The 25,355-nt window shown below is 45.9% G+C and overlaps 1 protein-coding gene across 1 annotated transcript in view; it reads left to right on the forward strand.

Moving 5' to 3' along the window:
* Nucleotides 1-25,355, forward strand: part of Fstl4 (follistatin like 4) — a 403,135-nt gene that overhangs the window by 193,943 nt on the left and 183,837 nt on the right. The window contains exon 4 of the mRNA XM_027949662.2: nt 3,666-3,911. Within this exon, the coding sequence (XP_027805463.1) occupies nt 3,666-3,911 (246 nt within the window). The remainder of the gene's footprint in view (nt 1-3,665; nt 3,912-25,355) is intronic.

The raw sequence follows: 25,355 nt of genomic DNA on the forward strand, positions 1-25,355 counted from the left end.
CACCCTCCTTGAACACCCTCTCCAGGGTCCACAGGCTTTCCTTCCACATTTGCTAAACCACGCCACCTGTACCTATCCTCTGAGCCTTGGCAGTCCCGTTCTGTGACACTCTTATCCAGGATGCTCATTTGAATCACATGGGGGAATCTTGAGCACCAACTGGTACAAATGGACCTGTTAGTCTGGCCGCCATCACGTTAATGTAACCATTCCCATTTCTACCCATGTTCAGTAAATTTAATTAGTGTTGAAGAGCAGCTTATTTGGCAAGATGATCAGTTTTTAACCTGGGTAAACGACTTTCTTTATGACTATAAATTAAGCACGTTATATCCTTTTCATGCGTCGCGGTCGTCCTCATAAACACCGCAGGCAGTTGCTCGCAGTCTCACTTGGTTACCTTTCCCATTACTGTTTTATCATCCTCCCGGTAGGAGTGGGGAATTCATTCTGTTTTAATGACAAGAAGGAGGTTAGTGGCGAGGGGCTTGCTTAATGAGGAAACCACCCGTTGGTCAGCATGTTGCTGTGTCTAGGGATCAGATTCCGGGCCTGCCCCTGTATGGGGGTTCTCAGCTTGCCGAGGGGCCTGCTGTCAACAGCCTTTGTGAAGGGAGCTCGCAGGGCTGTAGAACTCCTTTTGTCTTAATTGCAAATAATTAGGAATCAAATATTTGCCGACAGTTGATTTCCATATCAGAGAGAACCTGAGGGCTCTCGAGGAATACAGTGGCCGCAGGTTGTTGGCACAGGTGTTTTCTTAACACTGACACCTTAGGGCACGGCCCCTGGGAGGTGGCAGGAGTCACTCCTGCAAGCTAGGACGTGGGCATTGGATGCACACACGTGGCACTGGTCCTCAGAAATATTCACTACAATCTGGACATAGGGCATTTCAAAGGAGAGCATCAGGTAGAGCAGACTCCCCTGTCCGTGACGAGTGGGCTCTAGATTGACAGCCTGGCTGAATTCGATGGTCTCTGAAGCCCCATCTGCTCTGACTCTCCAGGACTCTGGTCCGTTTTACTGCCAAAGGCACACCATCATGGAAGCACCTCTACTTCTCGCCGCCATCTTTCCACCTCCCTCCTGCACCCAGGAGGAGGCGAAGGAGATGCACCTGCCCAAAACCAGAGCCTGTGGGGGCCCCACCACCCCAACCACCCCAGCCCCTAACCTGGTGTTAAAACAGAGGCACTGAATCTGTGTTCAAGAGATCGACTCTAAAAACTATCATTTTTCTTAAAGCTGAGTGTCCGAGGGCCATTTAAGAACTAAAGTCTAGCCCCTGTGGGGCCTCCTGAGGCCAGCATGTGGAGCAGACCCTCTGGGAGGGAACACTTGAACTTAAGGGCCAGTCGGAGCTGATCTAACCAGAGAGATAGAGCAGTGGGGGGATAGGCACAGCCAGAGCAAAAGCCCACAGCTGGCTCTGGAGGCCAGAGGCTCAGAGAGGAAGCTCTGTTGCTTCAGAGAGGGGTGATTCGTGGGTTCCCATCCTGCCTGCACAGGGAAGTTTACTAAAACAGTTATCCAACGGCAAGGCTTTGTGTCTTGCCCCATCTTGGAAAAGAAACAAAGGCTGGTATTTTTAGAGCCATGTTTATTTCTTCAAGTAGCTGTCAGCATTTTCTTGGGTAACCCATTTCCCAAAAACCCAGGAGAATCCTGCTAATCAAACACACTCTGTGGCAAAGCAGCAGAGTGAAGCCTGTGGGGAGGGTTCCCACCAAGACTCTGCCTTCAGCTCCTCCCCCGCCTCCTGCTCACCAGTGGTCACCCTCCAGGCAGGCTGCAGAGCCCTGGAGCCTAGCCTTCCCGGGTAAGAGGTGACAAGCCAACAATTAGCAAAGTAGATAAAGGAGATTCACGGGCCCCTGCTCAGTATCTGCACCTTTATACTGCACCGAGATATGTTGACCTTCTAGTTTATTGCAATTCAAGAAAAAGTCAATATTTCTTGGCTTGCCATGGCTGGAGGAATTTAAATGAGTTGTTGAATCAAGCAGTTAATCTGCCGATAACTGATTTTTTTTTCCCTTTCAAATCCATAATGATGAAAAGCAGACTTAACTAAAAACAAGAAAAGGAGGATTCTTTTTTTCCCTTAGACATTTTAATCTCATGGGGCAGGAGCTAAGGCTGAAGCCTCAGAGTCTACTATCAGGGCTATTTTGTTTTGCTGGGTATTTTGAAGATTTAATTAAAACATAAAACAAAAGATTTCTGTGGCTATAAAATCTGCATTCATGTTTTCATTGTTTGTATTTTGATATCTCTTTATAAGTCTTAACTTTCCATCTGTTGCCATTAATGACACATAGCAATCGTCTAATTTTTGAACTCCTCTAAAGAAGTATAACGTTGTTTGGGGATACTTGTTTGACTTTCCATTGATTTATTAGTGCCCTTGTGCCAAAAAGCCACTGGGCCAGCTGCCCTGCCCTCTAGGTTATGAGCTCTGGGCACTGCTTTCCTGAGATTCTTATGGGTATGTGTTTGGGTGCAGGGGACATCCAAAGCAATGTACTGGCTTCTTACCTACACAACGACATTGTGCTGGAAAGTGCTGAGTAGGGGAAAGGCTTTTAGTGGCACTACTAATGATGTATGTCATGGAGAACCCTGTTTGTTGTCCCTGGAGGAAAAGGCTGACAACTCTTCCCACCTAGGCTGCCCTTCCACCCCCTTCCTGAACACTTGAGAGTATACTTCCTCTCTAGACTCTGCCATGGCTCCCTAGTGCCTAGAGTATCACACTTCAGTTTCTCTGCTTAGCTCTCTCAGTCTCTTAGAATCACACATTGCCTAACCCTCTCCCTCCCACCCCTGATAAAAACTCCTACTCCCATCAGGTCTCATACCTGACACACAGGAATGCTACATGCAGACAGTTAAGGAGCCCTGGCCTGCTGTGTCTCAGAGGAAGCACCCTCCTCTCAGCCTTTGGGGTTCATAGCGCTTACCTCTTCCATGAACTCTGCCCCCAACCCCCTTTACTTCCCCACAAAGTAGCTCCTGGGCCCCCTTAGCTGTTTGCCTGGCCCAACCAGAGTTGTGTCTGTATGTGTGCCGTCACCTTACAGAATGACCAGGTCAGAGAGAGGGAGAGCCAGGTCTCGCTCACCCTTGGGGACCCCTAAGGTACCTGGCACACAGCCTGGCCTAATGCCACAAAATAAATAAAAAGGGTGAAGGAGGGGAAAGGGGGAGCCACGTTGGTAACAAGTCACTGATTTGAAGAGGTTTCTGGTCTTGTTGGCTCAAGGCTGGGGACAGTGGTCACCGGCTCTGTCCTCTGCTGTAAGACACCTCTGTGTGAGCACAGAATGGCCAGATGTTTTCATTTGTCAACTGGCAACAGGAAAACTGAGCTGAAGGAAGAACCAAGAGCTTATCAAGGGCCTTCCCGTGGGTTCCAGGTGTTGTGTTTGAGATGTTCAGAGAGAGCCATCCACCAACCGGAACTCCACTGGGCAACAAGCCCTTCTTGGCACCAGTGGCTGCCTCTTATTGGAGGGAGAGGGACTCTGTGGAGCCCCAGAGCCCCACCTCAGTAGCCTTAATTCACAGGCAGGCAGAATTGCTGGCCAAGACTCGAGAGAGCCACAGGGAGGCTGCCCTCCACCTGCACCTTGCAGCTGACACTATTTGTGTCCCCACAGGGCTCTCCAGCCACGGGCAGCCAACCTCCTGTGGGAAGAAGCTCTGCAGCCGCGGGAGCCGGTGTGTGCTCAGCAGGGAGACTGGGGAGCCCGAGTGCCAGTGCCTGGAGGCCTGCAGGCCCAGCTACGTGCCGGTGTGCGGCTCCGATGGGGTTCTCTACGAGAACCACTGTGAGCTCCACCGTGCCGCCTGCCTGCTGGGCAAGAAGGTCATCGTCGTCCACAGCAAGGACTGTTTCCTCAAAGGTAGGGAGATGGCTTTCTACCCTGTGGCTTGGAACTTCATGATGGATTCCTTTTGACCAGGATGCTGGGTCTCCAGGTCACAACTGTAAAGCAAGGAAAGAGAAAGACTGGTACTTCGACAGAATGGCAGCTGCGACATTTCAGAGATGCATGTTCTCTCTGTATCCCACCTCCAGACACACACACACACACACACACACACACACACACTCACCCTGAGAACAGAATCCAGGTAGGTCAAACCAAATCCTGGCTAGTACAGAACTTGTGTCCATTAGGGACCAAATAAACTAGTATTATCCCAGGATCCATATAAGGTGGACTCTGGCAAGGTGATGATAGGGACCATGTTTACCCCTCTGTCCCATGAATCAGGAAATCATACTGTCCATACACTGTGACTAGATGGACACCAGCACACTGGTTCTCAAGTTGTCCTGGAGCAGTTACTGACAGCAAATCATTCCATGCCTTGCCTGTCTGCCTCTGAACAAGATACATGGATGGCAAAACATGTCCGTGGAGATGGGACCAAAAGACTCCTGCTTTTGTGCTGGAGTTGGATCAGAAGAGAAAGGCCATATTGGCTTCTACTAGATGGTGAGGTAGGAACTCTGTTTAACACATTCATATATCTCAGCACCTAGCACAGTGCCTTAAGAAGATTCTCAGTGGCTCAGAGATGCTCACAGATATTAGAGTTAAGAAGCACATTGCTGTGTTGATGTGGCCCCAGTACATAGTATATGCCTTGGACTATATAAATAAAACAAAAGAACCATGCATGAATAAACTAGGAAATGTGTCGAAGGCAGAAGCACAATCTAGGCAGATGGAACAACCTCACATAGACCCAGCCAAGGGACATCAGAGGTGGCAGAGCACCCCTGGGATTGCATGAGGTCAAAGGCCTGATTTGGCCTTCTATAAAGGGGAGAGAGAAGAAGGATTAGAAGAGGGGCCTGCCATGTACCTGCAATGCTAGCCAACAATGGCTTCTAGTGGTCTGGGCTTTGAGGGGCCATGTACCCAAAATGAAGGTGCTGAGCTCAGCCTCACTCTTACAACCAACCCCTCAGTATGTGACTGTCCCCAGAATGTGCATGTGGCACATGTTACATGTATGTGCAGGAGTAGTTGCAGCTGAGACAGGGAGCACAGGTGTTTTAACTTCTGCCACCTCTGCCACATGCCACTTGCCATTATGTAATGGGCCACTCTCCCACCATCATTCACCACCCGTGGCAGCGTGGGCCCTAGAAAGGAACATTTAGCCTGTGACGGGAATAGACTTGGACACTTTCATGGCTGTGCTTATGATGCTAATGCTGAGGTGCTTCAGAATCATGAGATGCATCATGGAAATGAAGCCAAAATGAGCCTAGGACAAATGTCTCTAGTCTGGAAATGCTGCCCAGCACATGCTTGCCAATTCCTTGGCAGCCGTGCACGCTAAAACACTTGACCAGTCGCTCCAGCTTTATTGGCCGTGTTGAATTTTATAGACTGATGTTCCATTCTCTGGTTTCCAATATCCCCCAAATTGCATCTTTCTGAAGGTTTTTATTTCTACATTGGAGTCTGCACTGCCTCCCTCACCATCGGTTATTCAAACAGCATTTCTCATTTCACACAAGGGAAAGAACAACAACCACAAAACCTGAGCGGTGAGGGATGATGAGGGCGAGCCAGGGAGCATGGGGGTGGGAGGGGAGCCTTGAGCAGATAAAGGGCTCAGCTCTGCTACATGCCGATTGAATCTATCCACTGAGTCCTTCTGATGAAATGAGTCTTCCATAGATTCTGTGAACAGTCACCCACTTAGTGGTGCAGAACTGCCCTCCTTGAGATCCCTCTTCAGTTTAGAGCAGAACCTGCAACTCAAAAAAAAAAAAAAAAACAAAAAACAACTCGAGTTGCATCAGGCTTCCCAGCTGCCTGGCCTTGTGAACTTCCCTGGGCTATAAAATGGGGTTAGTGGCTATCCCTACCTGCTCCAGCTGTGGAAATAAAGGACATGCTGCACAAAGACCATATAGCCCAGTGCCTGACACATCACAAGTGTTCAGTATTAATGACATGCGCCATCATTGTTTATTCTAATCTAAACTGGCCACCGGCCTAGAGCAGTGAGATGCACAGACTGTGAAAGGAACACAGAGGCAGGAACACAGGCTTTGCTGGGAGGTTCTGGGGGATATTTAGGGGCCCAAATTGCTTAATGGTAAATGAAAAGCAGGCAGAGAAGGTACTGATTGTCAGCCCTGGATGCTGCCCTGGAGATGTCTAGCTGGAGCCAGGACTTTTTTTTTTGCACACCTGGCCCCTGGGGTCTGCACTCCAGGAAAAGCCTCCAGGGCTCATGCTCGGGGTCAGCTCCAGACCTGGAAGGCTGCTTCTCTCCTCTCGCAGTCCTCTAGAGTGTGCCCAGTAGATAAGAAAGACCTGGCACCCACTAACAGGGGCTTATGGCAAGGGACAGGCCAGCCCTAAGGGGAGGAGTTTGGGATGAGCGCGTCCCCCACCTTCACCAGAGAGACAGCTCCAACTGGGAGCAAGAGAAAACAAATGACAGAGGCCCTGTTGAGAGTGGGGTGGGGGGTCTTGGGGACAGAGGAGATGTCAAGGACAACTTCCTATTGTCCATACCTTATAATGGCAGCATCTTGAGTTCCATGGATGACAATTTGTCATTTGTCCCAAATTTTCAGGGTGTTATTAATATAGGAAATTTAAAAACATCTTTTTTCCCCCAAGCCAACAAAAATTCTAGAATCATTCATCTTCTATTCTCTATCTACCAGACTTCACAAAAGAGAACTTAGAACTTTATTCTCTGGGACTTTTCTTCCCTTGGAAGCCAAAATGAGAACAATCCGTATGGGGCTGGAATGTGTAGCATAAGCAGGGAAGAAACAGCAGGTTATGCTGGACTGAGCCGCTGTAGTTTGGAGTTCATCCTCTGTGGCCAGGGTCCCGGAGCCCCTATGGGAAAGGTCTCTGCTGAAGACTGTTTGGGGACCCTTGCCATTCTGCATGAGCAAAGAGGTAGCATTCTAAACCCAATTTGTGAGATAACTTCTAGTATCACATTCCAGTTGCTATGGCAATGAGTTTCCTTGTAAATGTGGGATGAAAGACACTATCATTTAGGGATGATTAGCATGTGCGAAAATCAGACTGAACCCCAAAGCACAGCTCCAACTAGAGTCTGCATCTTTACACCTCCTGAGTCATAAACTCGGGGTGCCTCTTGCTGAAGGTCAGGGACAAGGAGGGTGACATGGAAAGAAGTCTTTCTTTTTTCTTACGGGAAAAAAAATGAAGAGTTGCACATTTTCTCAGCACCAAATACTACCAAGAAAATGCCAAGATATTAGGTGAGATCCACTGTTGAACTCTACCCAGTTTGTGTTCTTAAAAGTTCTCTTGTTATCAATGTTGCGTTCCTGTTTGTGGGCTAGTTGACACTTTTAAATTATTTTTCTGACTTGGCTTTACATCCTACCCTGTTCAAGAAGAGCTTGCCCTTCAGCAGACACTCACCAACCATGGTTGTTTTAATACCAGATGATGAAAAATCATGGTTGGCAGTTTTCCAATCAAATCATGAAATTATGGAAGAAAGGGGAACTCTTAGAGATTCAGTTTTAAGTGGATCCTTCAGCTTCCTCGGCCATATATTGTGTTTGCAAATATCTTTTGGTGCTTCTAAGGTGAATTCCCAAGCTAAGAAGTCAGAGGAAATCAGTCTCATTTGGAGAGAGAAAAAAATTAAACATTTACAGTCTTGCTAATCCTTTTTTTAAGTGTTACTAAGCAGGCATAAAGAACTCAACATTTTGTAGATAGATCTGGCTGGTGGTGGGGGGAGGGACCACCTTTTCTTTTCTTATGTTTATTTTGTTGTTACTTGAATCTTGAAACCTAAAGAACTAGGCTCCCTACCTGGGGGATGCACTGTTGTTCTTGCATAGGTCTTTTCTGCCTTACCAGGAAAAGATACTCACATCCTGGGCTGAGCAGCTCAGTCCAGCCCTGGGCAGGAGACCTACTCCTTAGGATGTGTGAAATCCCACAGCAGGCTGTGATGCTCTCGAAAATGACAGGGGATTGTTTTAGCTTTGCCAGAGCAGTCCCTGCAGCAGAGAAGTGCTAAGGCAGGGCTAGGCTGATAAGGCAAAGAGCCAGCCCACACCATACTCTTAGGCAAGGCTTGCCATGTGTCCCTTACCTCATCTGTAAAATGGGAACAATAACAACACCTACCTCACAGAGTATTTTCATGACGTTCAATGGGCTGTGCCTGCCTGTAAAGAGCACTCCTCTCTAACAGGTAGCTACAGCCTCTAGATGTTGATGATGTCATTGCAAACACTGGGAAACATTCAAGGGGCAGATGCAAGTGGCTTTTGTGACAATGCTAGATATGAACCAAAAAGCTGATGGGTCCTCCTATGAGTGAGGAAAGAGAAGAACATTGGTCCTCCATATTTGTTACTGAATGATTAGATTTTGACTTTCAATTGGTCAAATGGAATTGACACTTCCACCAACTGGCTCACTCTTTGAAAAGATAAGTAATTGAGACACCTGAGCATCTAGTGGGTTAATAGAGAAGCAAGAGGAGAACCAAGTGTCCCTGATTCCCAGCACAAAAGAAGTTCCTGATATGCATAAAAATCTCAGAAAATGTCAGTGCAGCAAGAGGAAGGGATCTATCAGCTTGAGGATATAAGGGGAATGTTTAGAGAAGATGCCAGAAGAAATATTCAAGAAAGATCTTGAAGTTGGGCACGGTGGTGCATGCCTGTAATCCCAGTGACTCAGGAGACTGAGGCAGGAGGATTTGGAGTTCAAAGTCAGCCTCACAAACTTAGCAAGGCCCTAAGCAACTCAGCAAGATCCTGTTTCTAAATAAAATATTTAAAAGGGCTGGGAATGTGGCTCAGTGGTTAAAGCCCCAGGGTTCAATCCCCAGTACCAAAAAAGAAGAAGAAGGAGAAAGAGGAGGAGGAAGAGGAAAAGGAGGAGGAGGAGGAGGAGGAGGAGGAGGAGGAGGAGGAGGAGGAGGAGGAGGAGGAGGATGGGTAGGTTGAAAGGGCAGAGAATGACCTTGTGTACCAAACAAGGTCATTTGAACTCAAGCTAGTGGGGAGTCAAATAAGTTAATCCAACTTTCTCATTTCCAAGATGGGGACTAGGCCCAGAGTGGACTGGTACTTGTTCCAAGCCACACAGGCAGAGCCAAGCCCAAGTCTGGGATCTGCTACTGCTACCAGTCCTTGAAAACACCCACACTTGGGGGGTGTTTTTATTTATGTCCCAGAAAGTCATATTCCCAGTAGATGCAATGGCTCCCATCTTTCCTGTCTTCCCCAGAAAACTTCCTGGTATGAAGGACAGCTCAGAGCCATCCTCAGTAAGAAAGACCTCATGCACCTGCATGAGAAGCAGGGACTTCTCCAGGGAAAACTGGCTCAGCTCACAGGGCCTCTGACCTCAGAAAACCAGGCCATGTCTCTCCTATAAGAAAAGAGTAGGGGACACAAGGACACCCAGAGCTCCTACCAGCCCCAGGTAGAAAGCAGAGACACTAGGAAGTGCCCCTCATTAGCCCAACCTGTCTCTTGGAGCTGGAGCTGGCTTCTGCTTTTCCTCTGGGATCCCTCTTCAGTTCTTCCAGTTGTCCTTCTGCTCCTGGTTCTACCCACATTCATGCCCAGAGGCTTTACTTTGAGCTCCATAGGGAAGTGTTTGGGCCATTTTCCACTAAACCAGCTTTGGATAGTTGCTGAATGGCCATTGGCTGTGCCAAAGCTGTGCCAGGACATGAGGATACCTGAATGATCAGGATGCCAGGCCTGACCTTGTATAATTGATAGTCAAAGAAAGGTCATGCTCTAATCCCTAGCATCCCCACTCTGGGTCATGATTTGACAACTGCTTTAGCCAGAGACACCCCCAAGACCTCAAGGACTAGTGGAAATCCTTATGGACAATCTCGTTTTGGATACCTCCTCCCCACTCCATGGATTCTGTCCATTGGTGCAAACTGTTCGGGGTTGACTCAACTGAAAATCCATTCACAGCCAGCCCCCATCCCAACCTCCCTCGGAGCTCAGTCATCCCATTTGCAGCATCTGTTTCCAGGATCAAGAAATACGACTTAAAACAAATGTGTGTTCTTTGAATATTTCCTCTAGATTTTATGCAAGAAAATGTCTTAGTGTGAGCACCCTGAAAATGTGCAAGAATGTTATCAGCCCAGCACGTGTGGTGTGCTTCACAGAGCTGCTGCCTTCTGAATGAATTAATTACATTCCAGTAATTAAAAATTGCTAATAAGTTATTGAGCTGAGAAAGTCTCGCGCTGCATCGATTTCACTTACAGAAGCAAGCTACAACCTCGGAGCCTCCCCAACCCCCACCCCCATTGTTTCCTGTTGTTTTCTGATACCCCCTCCTTCTGGTGTCCACCCCCTCCTTCTCTGCGAGCTCCTCAGTGTCTTGGCCACTGAGAAGCTCAGTCTCTCTCCTAAAGCCAAAAGGAGCCAGCTTTTGCCCCAGCATCTCTCCAGGTACCATGTAATCTCACCCCTTTCCCTTCTCTCCACTGTCATTGAGTTCGTTAACATCACCTGACCCTTTTAAATGCCAAGTCCAAATGCCACTTCCCAGGTCTGGTCTTACTGTATCCCTCCTACAGTGACATCTGTCATCCTTCCTGCAGCCCTGCTCTGCTGGCCTCCAGCCACTGGTCCCCATCTGGAGGCCTCTCCATAGACCAGTCATTCCCCGGCAGCATCTTACACAGGGGCTCTCCTTACTCAGGGGCCCTCCTTGGTTATCTTTACACCCCACTTCTTCTCACTGCCCCAGCCATGCCTCAAAGACCCAAACTGCCTCATGTGCAAAGACCCACCTGTACCCCAGCCTCTCCTCCACATTCCTGTCTACCATCTGCTTACATCACACTTCTTCAAACCCACTTCCCAAATGGTTTCTAGAGTGAGATTTCCAAGATACAACCTGGACCCAATATGGTGCTCTCCTGCTTGATCCCTGCCACCCATTCACTCAGCCACCTTGCATCTACTGCAAGTCAGGGACTTTCTGGGCCCTGGGATACAATGGGGAACAGACAAGAGTCCTGCCCTCATGACAGGTACAGTCTTGTGGGAGAGACAGGCAGCAAACCAAAGATAAAGAATGTCCAGTGGTGACAAGTATCCTGTGGAAGAAACAGGAGGGAAGGCAGTAGTGAGAGCCCCTTAATGTGACATATGACATGTGACATCTGAGCCAAGACCTGAACAACATCAGGAAGCTAGGCAGTGAAACATTTGAATATCTAGGGGAACCATCCTGGGCAGAAGGAATAGCAGGTGCAAAGACCCTGAGGTCTCTTGCCTAAAGGGTTTTGGGATCCATGAGAAGGTCAGAATTTCTGGACCAGAGTAAAGAGAGAAAAATTGAAGAAGTCAGAGGGGTGATGGGGCAGATCATCCATCTGAGGACTTGTTGTCCATTGGAAACCCAAGCTCCTTGCTCCTTGCCCCTTGCCAAGATCATCCTTCTAATTACTCCACCATGTCCACCAAGGGATGTCCTTGAGGGACCTCCCTCTTCATCTCCACCCTCAGTCATGTCATGGCCTGGAAGAAATGATCTTCCCAGAAGCCTGGCCAAGTGTCTCATTCTTTATCAGCAGTAAACCTTCATGGTCCAGGGACTTCCCATGTGAGCCCAAGGTAAGAAGAGGTCATCAGAACTTCTACCAAGAGCAAGAGCCTCCTTCTATTGAGACTTCTAGTTAGCTTGCCTAATTCCCCTCCACACTGAATGACCTGACAAGTGGGGACATTTGCTTTATCTTTCTACCCCTAGCATACTGGAGATGTTCCACTTTTTAGATGAATGCACAAATTAGTGATTAGGTGTTAAATAGGACATATGCAGTCCCCTTTAAGTTCCCCAAGTGACAAAATGGGAAGCCCTGATTAGAAACCCTACAGTTAAAACAAATCAGAGAGGACCAGCAAAGGAGCAGACAGAATCAGGAGGAGGACCCTGCCCAAAGATCTTGTTGGATTTTCCACACTGTGAGAGCCATCAAGGGTATCAAGGGACCATGAGGAAGGAAGGGGACCTGGGGAGCAGGGAAGGGATAGAAGTAAAGCCCCTGGCCCCACATGTGTCCATCCAGGAGGTCAATTTGGGGAAAGCTCTGCATGGAGAGATAAGGGCGTTGGCTCAGGTGTCTTGGCCCATTGGAGCAAAGCCCTTGCCCAACACTTGGGAGGTTTCAGATGATCACTCAGAGTCAAATGTTTAATTACTAAGTGAGAAGAAGTTGATTTGGGACTTCCTTAAGGTTCTCCCCTATTGCGTCTTCAATTACAATCAAGGCCCCCATGTAGCAGCCGCTAAATGACACTGTGTATTGAATCTCTGTGCTCAAGCAGTTTATCTAATTATCTGTGTGACAAACTCAGCAGCTGTCAGCCCAGCCACAGCTCAAACATGTTGACTCTCCTGCCGCAGAGTGTTTTCTGCTCACTCACAGGCTCCAGGAAAGGACTCCTTTGCTCCTCTTTAAGTGGGGATCCCTTTCAGGTCTTCTGCTGCCTGGTGACCTGAGGAGCTGGAGGGAGCAGTGGCAGAGACAGTGGGGACAGGAGTTGAGCCGAGGCCTGGTGGTGGTGCTGCTCCTGGTCCTCACCCCTGCTGCCCTTACTCCTAGTTCCCATGGCTGACGCTGGAGCCCAGCCTCTCTGCCCACTCTTCTGGATAGGAAAGCAATGGCCATCTTTGGGCCAACTTTGTTTTCCAAAGAGGGAGGAACACTTAACCACTGTATCAAATAACTGAAATAAACCAGAGGTGTTGGAGGGCAGATCCACGCAGTAACCCAGGGAGGTAGGGAGGGGCTCCATCAGCAAAGTGTCTGTGTGGATACAGTCCCCAGGAGAGCAGGCTCGCTGGACACAAGGCCACACCAAATGACCAAATGCCAGGTGTGTGTTGTTAAGTCTTCATCCAGGAGAGCTGAGGGGACCAGCACCCTGGGTCCCCAGATCTACCTGTGGTTCATTATCTTGGGTAAATTTGTCCCCACTCAGCACCAGATACCACAGGAGAGCCATATCCAGGACATGGAGTGTTCTCAAGACTGAACAGGAAGGCAGAACTTCCCAGCAACTGCTGGTCTTGGGCATCTCCTCCTTGCTGCCCTCTGCTTCTTCATGCTCACTTCCACCTTCCCTCATCCCAATCACTCATTAACAAAGGTAATTAGAGTGGAAACTGCTTTCAAAAATCCTGCTCTAGATGAAAGGGGCAGAAATCACTTTGTTTGCATGTAATTAAAATAGCCAGATGCAATGAACTCTGTTCACTTATTACAAGCAGAGCCATCTGAGAGAGCAGTTCTCTTGGTCACTAGAAAGAAGGGCTCATCCAGGGACCTGGCAGCCATCTCCATTTTCTTGTCTTCCTTAGGGAACTGTTCTATCCTCCTCCACTGTCTGTGCTCAGTCTATTCGCACCCCTTTGATTGGCTAAGGTGGACTTCCAGGGTCTGGTCCCCCAGTGGTCACACAAGTGACTTCTCCCTCCTTCACTCTCTCTACCTGGCTGAGCTCTCTGACACTTCCCCCTGTCCTCCACCCCCCACCAGTTTCTGTCTGTCTGACTGCTTCTCAGATGCTGTGTAGCTCATCCAGTGATCCATATTTCCACCAGAATATAATAAATAGGGATTTGCAGGAATCTTCATTTGTAGCTAGCCAGATGGAGCTTGATCTGTGTGGACCCTCACAATTTTCATTTAGGTAACCCTTAAATGAGAGGCATTAGAGGGTGGAATGGGTCCAGTGGCAGAACCTTTCCCAATAGGTGGGTGATAGACAGGAAAGAAAAAAATGAGGCAGAGGCCTATTGCAAGACTGCAAAAGGAGAAATACCCTGACCAAGGAAGGCATTGCAAAAGGGACATGGGATAGAGGTAAAGGTGGCACAGAGAGAGTCAGTTACGTGTCATTGTATTTATGTAGACAGTGAGCTTCTTGTCTCCCCTTTCCACGCATGAACAGATGACTCTCAACTATTCAGCCTCAGTAGTTACAGGAAAGTTAGTACAGCAGTGACCATGGATCTAGCTCTAATTCCACAGTCTGGGTAATCCCACCAGGGCTGCAGCGAGAGTTAGCAGAGGTAAAGCCCTAGCAGATCTATTCAAACAAGAATTAAAGATAAGTTTACTCCTGCAGCAGAGGAGGAAAGCACTCTCTCAAGACAGCAGAAGAGTGTGCTTAAGAGAAAAATTAATACAAAAAAAAAAAACAGAAGCACATTTTAAACAGCAGACAGTAGACTGGGTTCTACTGTCAATTCAAGAAAACATGAACTCTGAAATGAGATTTTAAAAAACAGGAATATAAGTCAGGTTAACGAAAGTCAAAAAGAAAATCAAAGCTGGAAGAGGTAAGTGAACAATATAAGGATCTTCAAATATAATAGTAGACGTTCCATCTAAATGTCAAGTAGTCATGGGCAAGATTAACCACACAGAGTCATCCAGTTGTTCTATAGTATAGAGAATAAACTTGAATACCTCTCCCAAAATATATAGAAAATGAGGGGGGAGAAAAGGTTGTAAAATCATGTGAGAGATGATGTGTATATGTAGGACAGAGATGAAATATCTAACATGTTGGTGATTAGTCATCTCAAAGAGCACAGAGCAAATCAAATGAACACAATAAGCAAAGAGATATTTGAAAAGCAATCAGGTATCACACTGGGGCTCTCAGGTGTTCCCAGCTAATCCCATCCCTGTTCCCCAGTGATGACTTTTCCCCTTTGGTCTGATTCACATCAAAGATGAGTGTTAGACAATATTTGCTGTGAAGGAAAAACATTCTGTCCTTAGACTTTTTCTACAACATGAAAAAGTGACAAGGCCGTAAAGAGCATCTGCAGGGTCTTGCAGTGATGGGATTGCGATACAGAAGTTGTGGACTCATCGCCTGGGGATCCGTGTGTGGAAACAGCAGGAAGCGAGCTCTGATGGGCAAAGGCTCTGGTAATGCACCACCCACATATTCTTGGCCCCGGGGGGAAAATTGAAAAGACAAACCTCCAACAATCTATAGACAAATCAATTTGACAAAAAGGCAGTTGTGGTACTTAAGGCCCAAAGGGAACACAGTGGCTCCTGAAATGAGAAGTTATCTAAATAATGGTTTCAAATAGAGTTAACAAAAATTGCAAAGGTTAAATAAAGAAATTAAGTGTGCTAATTTCTTTCACTGGTTTAAGGGAATTTCACCAGATCATGCACAATTTTTGACTAAGTGTGTTAAAAAGCGTGTCAGGCTGCATGTGGTGGTGCACACCTGTAATCCCAGTGGCTCAGGAGGCTGAGACAGGAGAATTGCAAGTTCAAAGCCAGCCTCAGCAACTTAGCAAGACCCTGTCTCTAATTTTTTAAGGGACTGGGGACATGGCTTAGTGGTTAAGTGCCCCTGGGTCCAATTTCCAGTACCAAAAAAAGAAAAAAGAGTATATATCAGCCCAACTATGCAATTTCCCATTAACCCCATCCTCATAGCCCAGAATGAACCTGAAACTGGCTCCAAATGAGCATCCCCAATTGTCCCCATCTGGTTTTTTTTTTTTTCCTGCCATGTCCAGTGACTATGAGTAGGATCAGCCAGCCATTGGTTGAATTAGTCTCTCCTAAAATCAGACTGTCCCCTGTCTTCATCAAGTGGCTAGTTGTGCTCCCTAGAACTAACTGAGATACTAAGGCTGTGAGTGAAGGAGAAGAAAACCCCCCTCATCCATTGCAGTGGGTCTTCCTTATGCAGTGATGGCTTTGTGAACAGGAACACGTCAGTATGCCACTGAGTGGGGCAGGGCAAGGGGGACGGTTGGCACTGTGGATTCGAATGTTCCATTTAGAACTATGAATATGTGATTAATCATTAAAGAGAGATATTCATGAGAGCCCTGTTGCAAAAAAAAAAAAAAAAAAAGCAAAGTAGAAGAACTGCCCCTGGGGAGATGGAGGTAGAGGTTAAATTTCCCACAACAGTCCCCAGTGGGATGGAGCCATGTGCAGTAGAAAACAGTGGCCATTGGATCTGCCACCAGCATAAAGGCCACCATTCACTGAGCATCTGCCAGGCTCCTGGTCCACTGCCAGGTGCTTTATGGGCCTGGCATCATGCAGCCCTCCTCCTCAGTTGGCATTTTACTGCAGGACAGAGAAAAGCCAAATTACCCAGTTACCGAGCTGGTAAATGAGTGTCAGAATGGGGACCTGCCAGTTCGCTTTCCCTATATGCTGCAGTCACTCCATCAGCCAGGAGGGACTTTCCTGGGGGGAGAGAACTTGACCTGAACCTGGAAGAATGAGTGAGATGCGAGTAGCCAGAGCAGCAGCAGATGGAAACCCCGAACACAGCCTTGCTCAGGGTTACGATGCCTTCCTGCCTCCTCCACCAGACCTGGCACTTGAGACTCGTCAGATCACATGTACCTAAAAACAACCAGTCCCCAAAAGGGAAATAGGTGGAAGTTAGAATTTGCATGACATGGAGCATTGCTGTACCCAGTCATTGTAGTGAAAAGAATCTCTTTCACACACCTTCCCTTTTTGAGCCCCAGTGGCCATCTCTTCCCATGTGATGGTGTGACGTGACCACCACAGTGAGCACACTGCCAGGAAACAAGTCCATGCTGAAGCCAAGTGAGACAGGGTGACACCTTCATCTGCAAAGGAAAGTGAACCCCATACTTCTCTGTTCCTCCTGTCTCTCCCCTCCTGCCTTGTTCTTCCCACCAGCATCCCCACCCCCACCCTGCCAAATTGCAATGGTAGGAAGCTCTTGTTTCCATGCCAATCATAGACACTCCCCTGACATGTTAAAGCAACAAACTTTCCATTTTAAAAAGTTATGCGGTTATTAGAGCAAACAGTTGTGTCCATCAGGAAGCCCTCTTGAAAATAGGGATCTGTAGAAAAGGAAGGCAAAGCTCACAGCTGGGAAAGGTGGATCCTCTCCTGTGCAAAACATTAGCAGAAACCCACCTGCTAACTGAGAGAAACAGTTTGCAAGAATGTGCCTGCCTAGAAGGCTGGGAAGAAATAGCTGGAACAGAAGGTACTACCAGGTTTCTTTTGGGTACGGCTCCACAGAGATTCAGCTGGTTCTGATCATAATCATTCAAATGGACAGCAAATTATTGTAATTTCACCCTCTCACCTTTTTAAAGAGACCAGCAATTGGATGGGAATGGCAGGCAGGGTAAGAACTCACTTAACTGTTACAAGTCAGGTCCAGGGCTTTTTCTCACTTAAGCCTAGGGCTACTATTATGCCTAGTTGGCAGATGAGGAAAAATAAGGACATGCTGGTCCTGTCAAGGGCACACCCCATCCTGCTGGCTCAGAAAACACCCAGTTTTTGAACATCAAAGTCTGTGTTTCATTTTCCCACACTGTGGCCCAGTCCCTTGGCTATAGATGGAGCATTAGCTCTCGGGTCAGTTCACCTGCCTCCCCTGAATTGTAATTCCCACCCATCCCCAGCACCCAGGAGCTCCACCAGAAAATAAAGGAGGGTGTTTGACCCCAAAAGTCCTCACTTTCTTCTTACCTCCAGGCCTTCAAGGTGTTTTCTGCCAATAGCTGTTTTCCCAGTAAAGTTCTCTTTTATTCCAAAGAAGCTTAAAAGTTTAAACAATTACTGAAATTATAATTAAACATGCAAACAATGTAAGATACAAACCTAAGGGGAGAAAAACCAAAAGGGAATGAAGGCATTAGATCTCAGAACACAAGGAGGGTGGACCAGGGAAGGGAGGACGCAGAGGGCAGAGGGCACCCACTAGTTCCTAATGTGACTCCATTCTAGGGATGCCTTGGTCTGGGAACCACACACTTCGGGTCAGGCTGGCAAACTGCCAAGTTCAGAGACACAGAAATCAGAGCGTTGAATCTGCCACTCTGGTGACTAGAGCTGGGAGATCAGGGAGCTGTCGTCAGTCCTGGAAATCAGTAATGAAGCCTGCAGCCTCTTAATAAGGCAGCAGCCAATTAACAGAGCAAATGTTTGAGGTGTCCCTGCCGAGTGATGGGATGTCGTGTCTTCTCCCAGAGCCCCCCGGGGCTGTCATTCCGACAAGCAGGTACATGACTTAAGTTAATTGGAGAAAAACTCCTTCTAGGGAAGTGGGCACTGGCTTGTCATTTAATGGGACCGAGGTTTGGTTTTGATAAGAATCTTTGCCTAACCCAACAAAGGACATGTCCTTCAGAAAGGCCCTCCACTCCCTCCCACCCCACCCCACCACCATCATTGTGTTTGGAAGTTTCTGGCCCTGGGAATCTCAGAGCCAAAGGGCAAAGCTGGGCATCTGAGGGCCAGGAGACCTTCAGGAGGAGAAGGCTGAGCAAACATCCTCCGTACGGGGGGCCACTCTTCCCACCCGGCAGGTAGGGTCTGGGCAACACCTGCTGTGTACTGGGCAGGGTCTAAGCTCCAGGACTGGACCAGGAGGAAGGAAATATAGGATGTGGGTCGCAGGAGAGGTTGTGACAGGAGAGCTCAGGATCAGCTGGAGATAGTTGGCCATGCCATTTCCAAATGTGCTAAGGAATACTCTGTCATGCCCATGTGGGCCTGCAGGGACTGTTCCAGCTAAGGCAAGAGGCCAGGTTCAGAGTGAGGAAAGCCCATGGAATATCCACCAGGCAGTGAGTCTCCCTCTTCCCCAGCCCTCTCTCCAGCCACCTCCTCATCCCACTCCTACTTCTTTTCTTCTCGGTTCCCCCATTCCACTTTCCTTTCCACCCTCCCCATGAAGTCTGCCTTGAGTGTGCCCACACATATCTAAAACCAGTGACTGAAAAATAACATGTTTTCAGTTAACTGGGAGTATTTACTGAGTGGCTCCAGCTACTAGCTTTAACTTTTAATGATTTAACCAGCATCACTAGCAGAGAACTTAGTCTCTGAAACAGTCCATCGCCCATCCTGCCCAGGCCTCAGAGCCAGCATGAACCAGGGAGATGGAGCCCTAGCATTCGACTTCCCGTGATCAAGTGTACATTGTCAAATCAAGTTTGTCTTTAGTGGGAGGAATCCCTGTCTCCAGTTTTTCCAGTGATCACAGTCTGGATTATAAGTAAATGACTAATCCAACAAGCAAATGAGTTGTTTCTCAGAGTTCTTGCCTCCGCTTTCCAGTAGGAGGAGAGGGAGGGGGATGCTGGGAACTAACGGTTATTGCAGGTAGGTGGAAATTATCAGCCCCATTGTAAGGAAGAGGCCCAGGCTTTTGAGGAGGAGGTATGTTAGGTGTTGGGAAGTGTGTTATGCCCTGGTAACAAGTAGCTGCCACTAGTAGCTGTCACTAGCCTGGGGAGCTTAGTGATATCCTGTCTCAAAATAAATCTTTTTTAAAAAGGATTGGGGATGAGGCTCCGTGGTCGAGCGCTTGCCGAGCACAGGCAAGATCCTGGGTTCCATCCCCAGAACCGCCACCAGTAACAGAGAGCTTATTTCTCACTCACACTACACATCCAGCATGGCTCAGCAGGGGCTCAGCTCGCCATTGTCACATAGACCCACTTCAACATAGCTTCCATGGTCATTGCTGGTCAGAGAAGAGAAGGTGGCGAGTGAGTCAAACCTGGCTTGCTCAGCTTGGAGTCCATGCAGGTTCACTTACACACTCATTCCCTGGAAGGGCAAGTCACACATGCAAGGCTAAATTCAGGATTTGTGGGTAACTACTGAGGCCAGAGAGGGCAGTGGCCCTGCTTCTGCATGTTCTTCCCCAGTCCACAGCACACAGCCAGAACAAGCAGCCTGGAGCAGAACCAATGCTTTTAGCTCTGATGGAGGTGGATATATCCATTTGCACCTCATGTGCCAGGGGTGGTGGGGTTGGGAGATGGTGAGAGCACAGGCCCACGAGGTCAAGGAATAGGTTCTATAGTCCCAGGTCTTCTGCTTCTCAGCTCATTGTGAACTTTTTGAGCATCATTTTCCTGATCTATAAAATGTGGCTGCTCACAGCAATTGCTTACCAGCAAGTGTTAGGTGTTGCTGCTGCATTTTTTACTTTGCTTCCTAAGCCCTGATTTATTTCTAACTTAGCTTCCAAGTTCCATAATGGACAAGATGGCTGAGATTAAGGAAGTAGAAGACAAGAGGGTAGCTTGGTCACACAGCTGGGGTACAAATGAATCACAGAGGGCCTGAATTTCAGATCTGCCCAGATTCACCAGCAGGTTGGGTTGGCAACAGCTAAACTGTACTAGGTGAAAGAGAAGCCAGAGTTGTGGCAACATGGAGCGATCTCACCTGAAAAGGAACAAAGTGTCCCGGGTCACTGCCGTCATAGGTGTCTGCACACACAAGCCTGGACTGGACTGACTTCTGGGTCTAGTCTTGCCTTAGTTAAGGTCACATGCAACTCACGTGCAAATGGATATATCCATCTCCATCAGAGCTCATTCCCAGAGAGGAGTACATTAGAAATGCAGTAAGCCACTTTCTCTCTCCATCATGTCTAGGGCCCTCTCTGGGGCTAAAGAAATCTCTAGAGAGACTGTAAATTCAGAAAACAGAACATAAGAGCTAATGGGTTTAAGGCTCAAACTCATTCTCTTTGTGGACTTCCAGAATAAAACAATCTCCTTACAGATAGCTTAGGTGCCTCCTGGTTATTACATTCATCTCGAACTTTGTGCCCACCAGGTATCCCGAATCCCTAGACAGGAATGACAAAGTCACACAAACAAGGTGATCTTTTAAGTTTTCTATCAGACCAGCTTAACATTTTTAGCTCAACAAAAGCAATTGCATCAATCATTCACAAATTTCTAATGAACGAAATTTTTAGCCCTGAAGCCTCCAAGGTGTTTAGAGCCTCCACAAAATTAATACTTCATGGACAAGATTAAAAATTCCCCATTGTTTTCCAGGTTTTGTGCCCTAGACCCAGGTCTGCCCCTGGTCGAACAAACTCATGCATCAGAGACCTGTTTTCCTCTGACCATTGGCACTGCAGCAGTGAGTTGGGATATGAGAGATCAAGCCGTCCCCTCCATGACCTGGAGGGGCAGGTCCACCTGGCTCCCTGCTGCATCCTGAACCTGACCCAGGTCCTGGCCCAGAGGAAGGGTGCAATGAACACTTGGTTGGGAAGGTTGAGCACAAGATGGGAAGAATGGCAGGGAAGGGATCAGGAAGTAGAAGCCAAATGACATTTAGCTTGGTCAGTAGAGCACCAGTGGTTAATGATGACAAAGCCAAGAAAGGACTGAGGTAATGGTGATCAACAGGGTTGTGCCCAATTATTCACACACCAGCATCACCTGCGTGAATCCAAGTCTCCCTTGCCTGGGTATCTCAGAAACGCCCCCAGTCCACACCCATTCCCACAGCCACAAGTTCACCTCTCCCTCCAGGGACCCGGCTCAGAGTCTTGGTGACCCCTGCACACAGCTGTGTCCACATGCAAGGCTCCCCTACTAGAACATTCACAGGATTGGAAGGGAAGCCACTTGTTGGGAATGAAATCTTTTCTTTCACATTTTATTATGAAACATGGCATCCAGACAGTGGGGTACAAGTGCCTCTGTACAGTTAAAAGCATAATCATTAAGACAAGGACTGTGTTTGGGGGATCCAGCTGGGCTTTAGAAATCTTCCCCCTTTCAGGCACCCCTCCTCTCTCCACCTTGGAAGTGACCGCTGTCCTTTCTGACTTCTATGATCATCATTTTCTAACTTTTATTTATAGTGATCTTTATTTCTATTTATAAGTATGTGTCTCAACATGACTGACATTTTTCTTGTTTTCGAACTTCATATAAATGGAGCTGTGCCGTGCACACTCCTTTTTGATTTGCCTCTTTCACTCAGCAGCATATTTGTAAGATCATCTGTAAGGAGGATAATCATAGCCTGTTCATTTCCATGGCTGAATGTCCCCCTATATGAATACACCACAATTTATCCATTCTGTGGCTGAGGGCCAGCATTTGGGTTTGTTCCCATTTGGGGCTCTTCCAAGCGATGCTGCCAGCGTCGTCATTCATGTGTATGTCTTCCAATGCACCTGGTCACCTGTTTCTCTGGAGTGTATCCCTCGGCAGTGTACCACGTTCACCTCGCTAGATATTACCATACTCATTTCTAAAGTTATTGATTGACCAGTTTACCCTGCAAACCACAGTGTATGAGACTTCCCATTCTTCACATCCTTACTAACACTTTTGACTTTTAAAACATGTTTAATTTTTGCTAATCTTTAGGTATGAAATGGCATCTCATTGTAGTTTTAATTGACACTTTTCCTATATCACAAATGAAGCTAAGCATCATGTTTTATTTGCTTATTAACCCATGTGCCTGCCCAAGCATGTATTTATGTATCATTGTTTGTCTTTTTTGCATCAATTTATAGAGGCCTTCATGTATTCTGGATATTTACTCTTTATTGATTATATTTATTATAGATAGATTCTTCTACAAGTATCTTGACTTTTAGCTTTTTTTATTGCTTTTTTTTAAGGGTGCACATTCTTAATTTTTATGTAGTTGAATGTATCCATTTATTCCCTCATGGTTGGTGGATTTTGTGCCTTTTAAAAAGAGTCCTCCCCTGCCCCTGAGGCCCTACATTATTCTACATCATCTCTATTTTATGGTTCTGCCTTTTTTTTGACATAAAAGCTTCATGAACATAATTCACATACCATCTAATTCGCCAATTTAAAGTGTACAACTTGATGGTTTTTAATGTAGCCACAGAGTCGGGCATCCATCACTGTAATCCATTTTAAAACATTTTGATCATCTCCAAAAGGAAATTGTGTTCATTAGCAGTCATGCTCCACCCCTCCCTTCCCCCCTCCACAAGCCTGTCCTAGCAACCACTAAGCTACTTTTCTGTCTCTATAGACTTGCTTACTATAGACACTGCATAAAAATGGTATTAGGTAACATGCGATCTTCTGGGATGGGCTTCCTTCACTTAGCATATGTAACAAGGCTTGTACATGTTGTAACATGTGTTGGTCCTCATTCCTGTTTATTGACAAATAAAATTCCTTTTGATGTACATATTAAATTTTCTCCATTCATCAGTTGCTGAACATTTGGGTTGCTTCTGCTTTGTGGCTATTATGGAAAATGCTGCTATAAACATTTGTGTACCAGTTTCGTGTGGGCATAATTATCATTTTCTTGTGTATAAACTTAGAATTACTGGGTCATATGTTAACTGTACATTCAAGCTTTGAGAAATTGTCAGACTGTTTTCCAAAGTGCCTGTACTATTTTATCAGCAGAGTGGAAGAGACTCAGTTTCTCTGAATCCTTGCCAACACTTGTTATTATTTTTCTTTTTAACTATAGGAACCCAGTAGGGTGTCAAGTGATATCTTATGGTTTTCATTTGCATTCCTCAGTGGAGAGTAATATTTTCATGTGATTATTGGCTATTGTATATCTTCCTTGGAGAAATGTCCTATTCTGATTCTCCCCCTGACCACCCTGCCTTTTTAAATTGGGTTGTCTATTATTCTTGAGTTGTAAGAGTTCTTTGTATATTCTGGATACAAGTCCCTAATCAGACACAGGTTTTGCAGATATTTTTTCCCATTCTGTGGGTTCTCTTTTCATTTTATATTACTCTTACAAGGGAAAGGGTTTTTTTTTTTAATTATTTTCTTTTGTCACTTATGCTATTGGTTTCATAGTTAAGAGGCTTTGCCTCACCCAAGTTACAAAGATTTGCTCCTGTTTTTGCCCAATAATTTCATAGTTTTAGCTTTTATGTTTAAGTCCCTATTACCTCAGTTCTGTTGAATTTTGTTTTGTTTTTGTGTATGGTATGCAGTCTGGGTCCAATGCAGACCTTTAAATGTTTTCCAGTTGTCACAGATCCTTTGTTTTAATCACCATCCTTTCCCCTTGAGTTGTTCCAAATCAGCTAATCATAATTGTGAAGGTTTATTTCTGAACTACCAATTGAATTCCATTGATCTATATGTCTGTCCTTAATCTTGTTCCACATTTCATCCATTACTGTGGCTTTGAAAGTAAGCTTTGAAATCAGGAAGTGTGACTCCTCCAATTTGTTCTTCTTTTGCAAGATTGTTTTCACTATTTTGAGTCCTTGCCACTTCGTGGGCGTTTTCAGATCAACTTGCCAGTTTAAGCTGGAATCCTGATGGGTATTACACCAGCTGAGCAGGTCAGTTTAGGAGTGATGCTGTCTTATCAGTACTAAGTCTTTCAATCTATGAAGGTAGGATGTCTTGCCATTTCTTTGGGCCTTTTAAAATTTCAACTTTTTTAGGGGGTAAGTTTTCAGAGAAGTTTTGTACTTCTTTGGTTGAAGTTATCTTTTAATGTTTTTCAATTTATTATAAGTGGAATTGCTTTTGTGGCTTCATTTTTAGAATATTGCTAACCCATAGAAGAACAATTGATAAAAAAAAAATTCCAAAGATATTGCTCTTGTACCCTGAAAACTTGTGAAACTTATTTGTCAGTTCTAGTTGGTTTTTTTAGTTGGATGATTTAGAATTAGCTATGAAAAGATACGACTATTAATAGAGATACTTTTGCATCTTCTTTGCTAATTTTGATGTCTTATATTTAATATTCTTCCGTAATTTATCTAAAGAACCTCCAGTACAATTTTGGTTAGAAATTATGGGGGTGGAGATATTTTTTCCTGATTTAAAGAGAAAGCATTCAGGCATTCACCATAAGTACAATGTTAGTTGTGAGATTTCTGTAGATGCCTTTTATCAAATTGACGAAATTCACTTCTATTCCTACCTAATATTCTTATCAAAAAGAGATGTTGAATTTTGTCATGTTTTTTCTGCTACTCTAAAGATGATCTGGTGGACTTTACTCTTTTGCTACAGATGTTGTATATTACATTAGTTGATTTTTATGTATTAACCAACCTTGCATTCCTGAGGTAAATCCCATTTGGTCCTGATGTATGTGCTAAGTTTAGTTTGCTAGTATTTTGTTGAGATTTTTTTATATCAATAATCATAACAGACCTTAGTTAATTATTTTCTTGTTTTGTGTTGCCTTGCCTGTTTCTAACATAATGCCAATACTGGAATCATAAAGAATTGGGAAGTGTTGCCTCCTCTTATTTTATGGAAGAGGTTATAAAGAATTGGTGTTAATGCTTCTTTAAATGTTTGTTAGAATTTGTCAGTAAATCCATGTGGTCCTATACTTTTTTTATATGTGAGTTAATTAATTAAATCTCTTTAATTGTATAGATTTTCCAATTCTTTTAGCCCATTTCAGTCTGTCCAATTCATCACAGTTACCTAATTTGATTTACTCTATTGTTTTTCTATTCTCTATTTCATAAT

The sequence above is a fragment of the Marmota flaviventris genome, chromosome 5 (assembly GCF_047511675.1).
Source record: "Marmota flaviventris isolate mMarFla1 chromosome 5, mMarFla1.hap1, whole genome shotgun sequence".
NCBI classification, from domain to species: domain Eukaryota; kingdom Metazoa; phylum Chordata; class Mammalia; order Rodentia; family Sciuridae; genus Marmota; species Marmota flaviventris.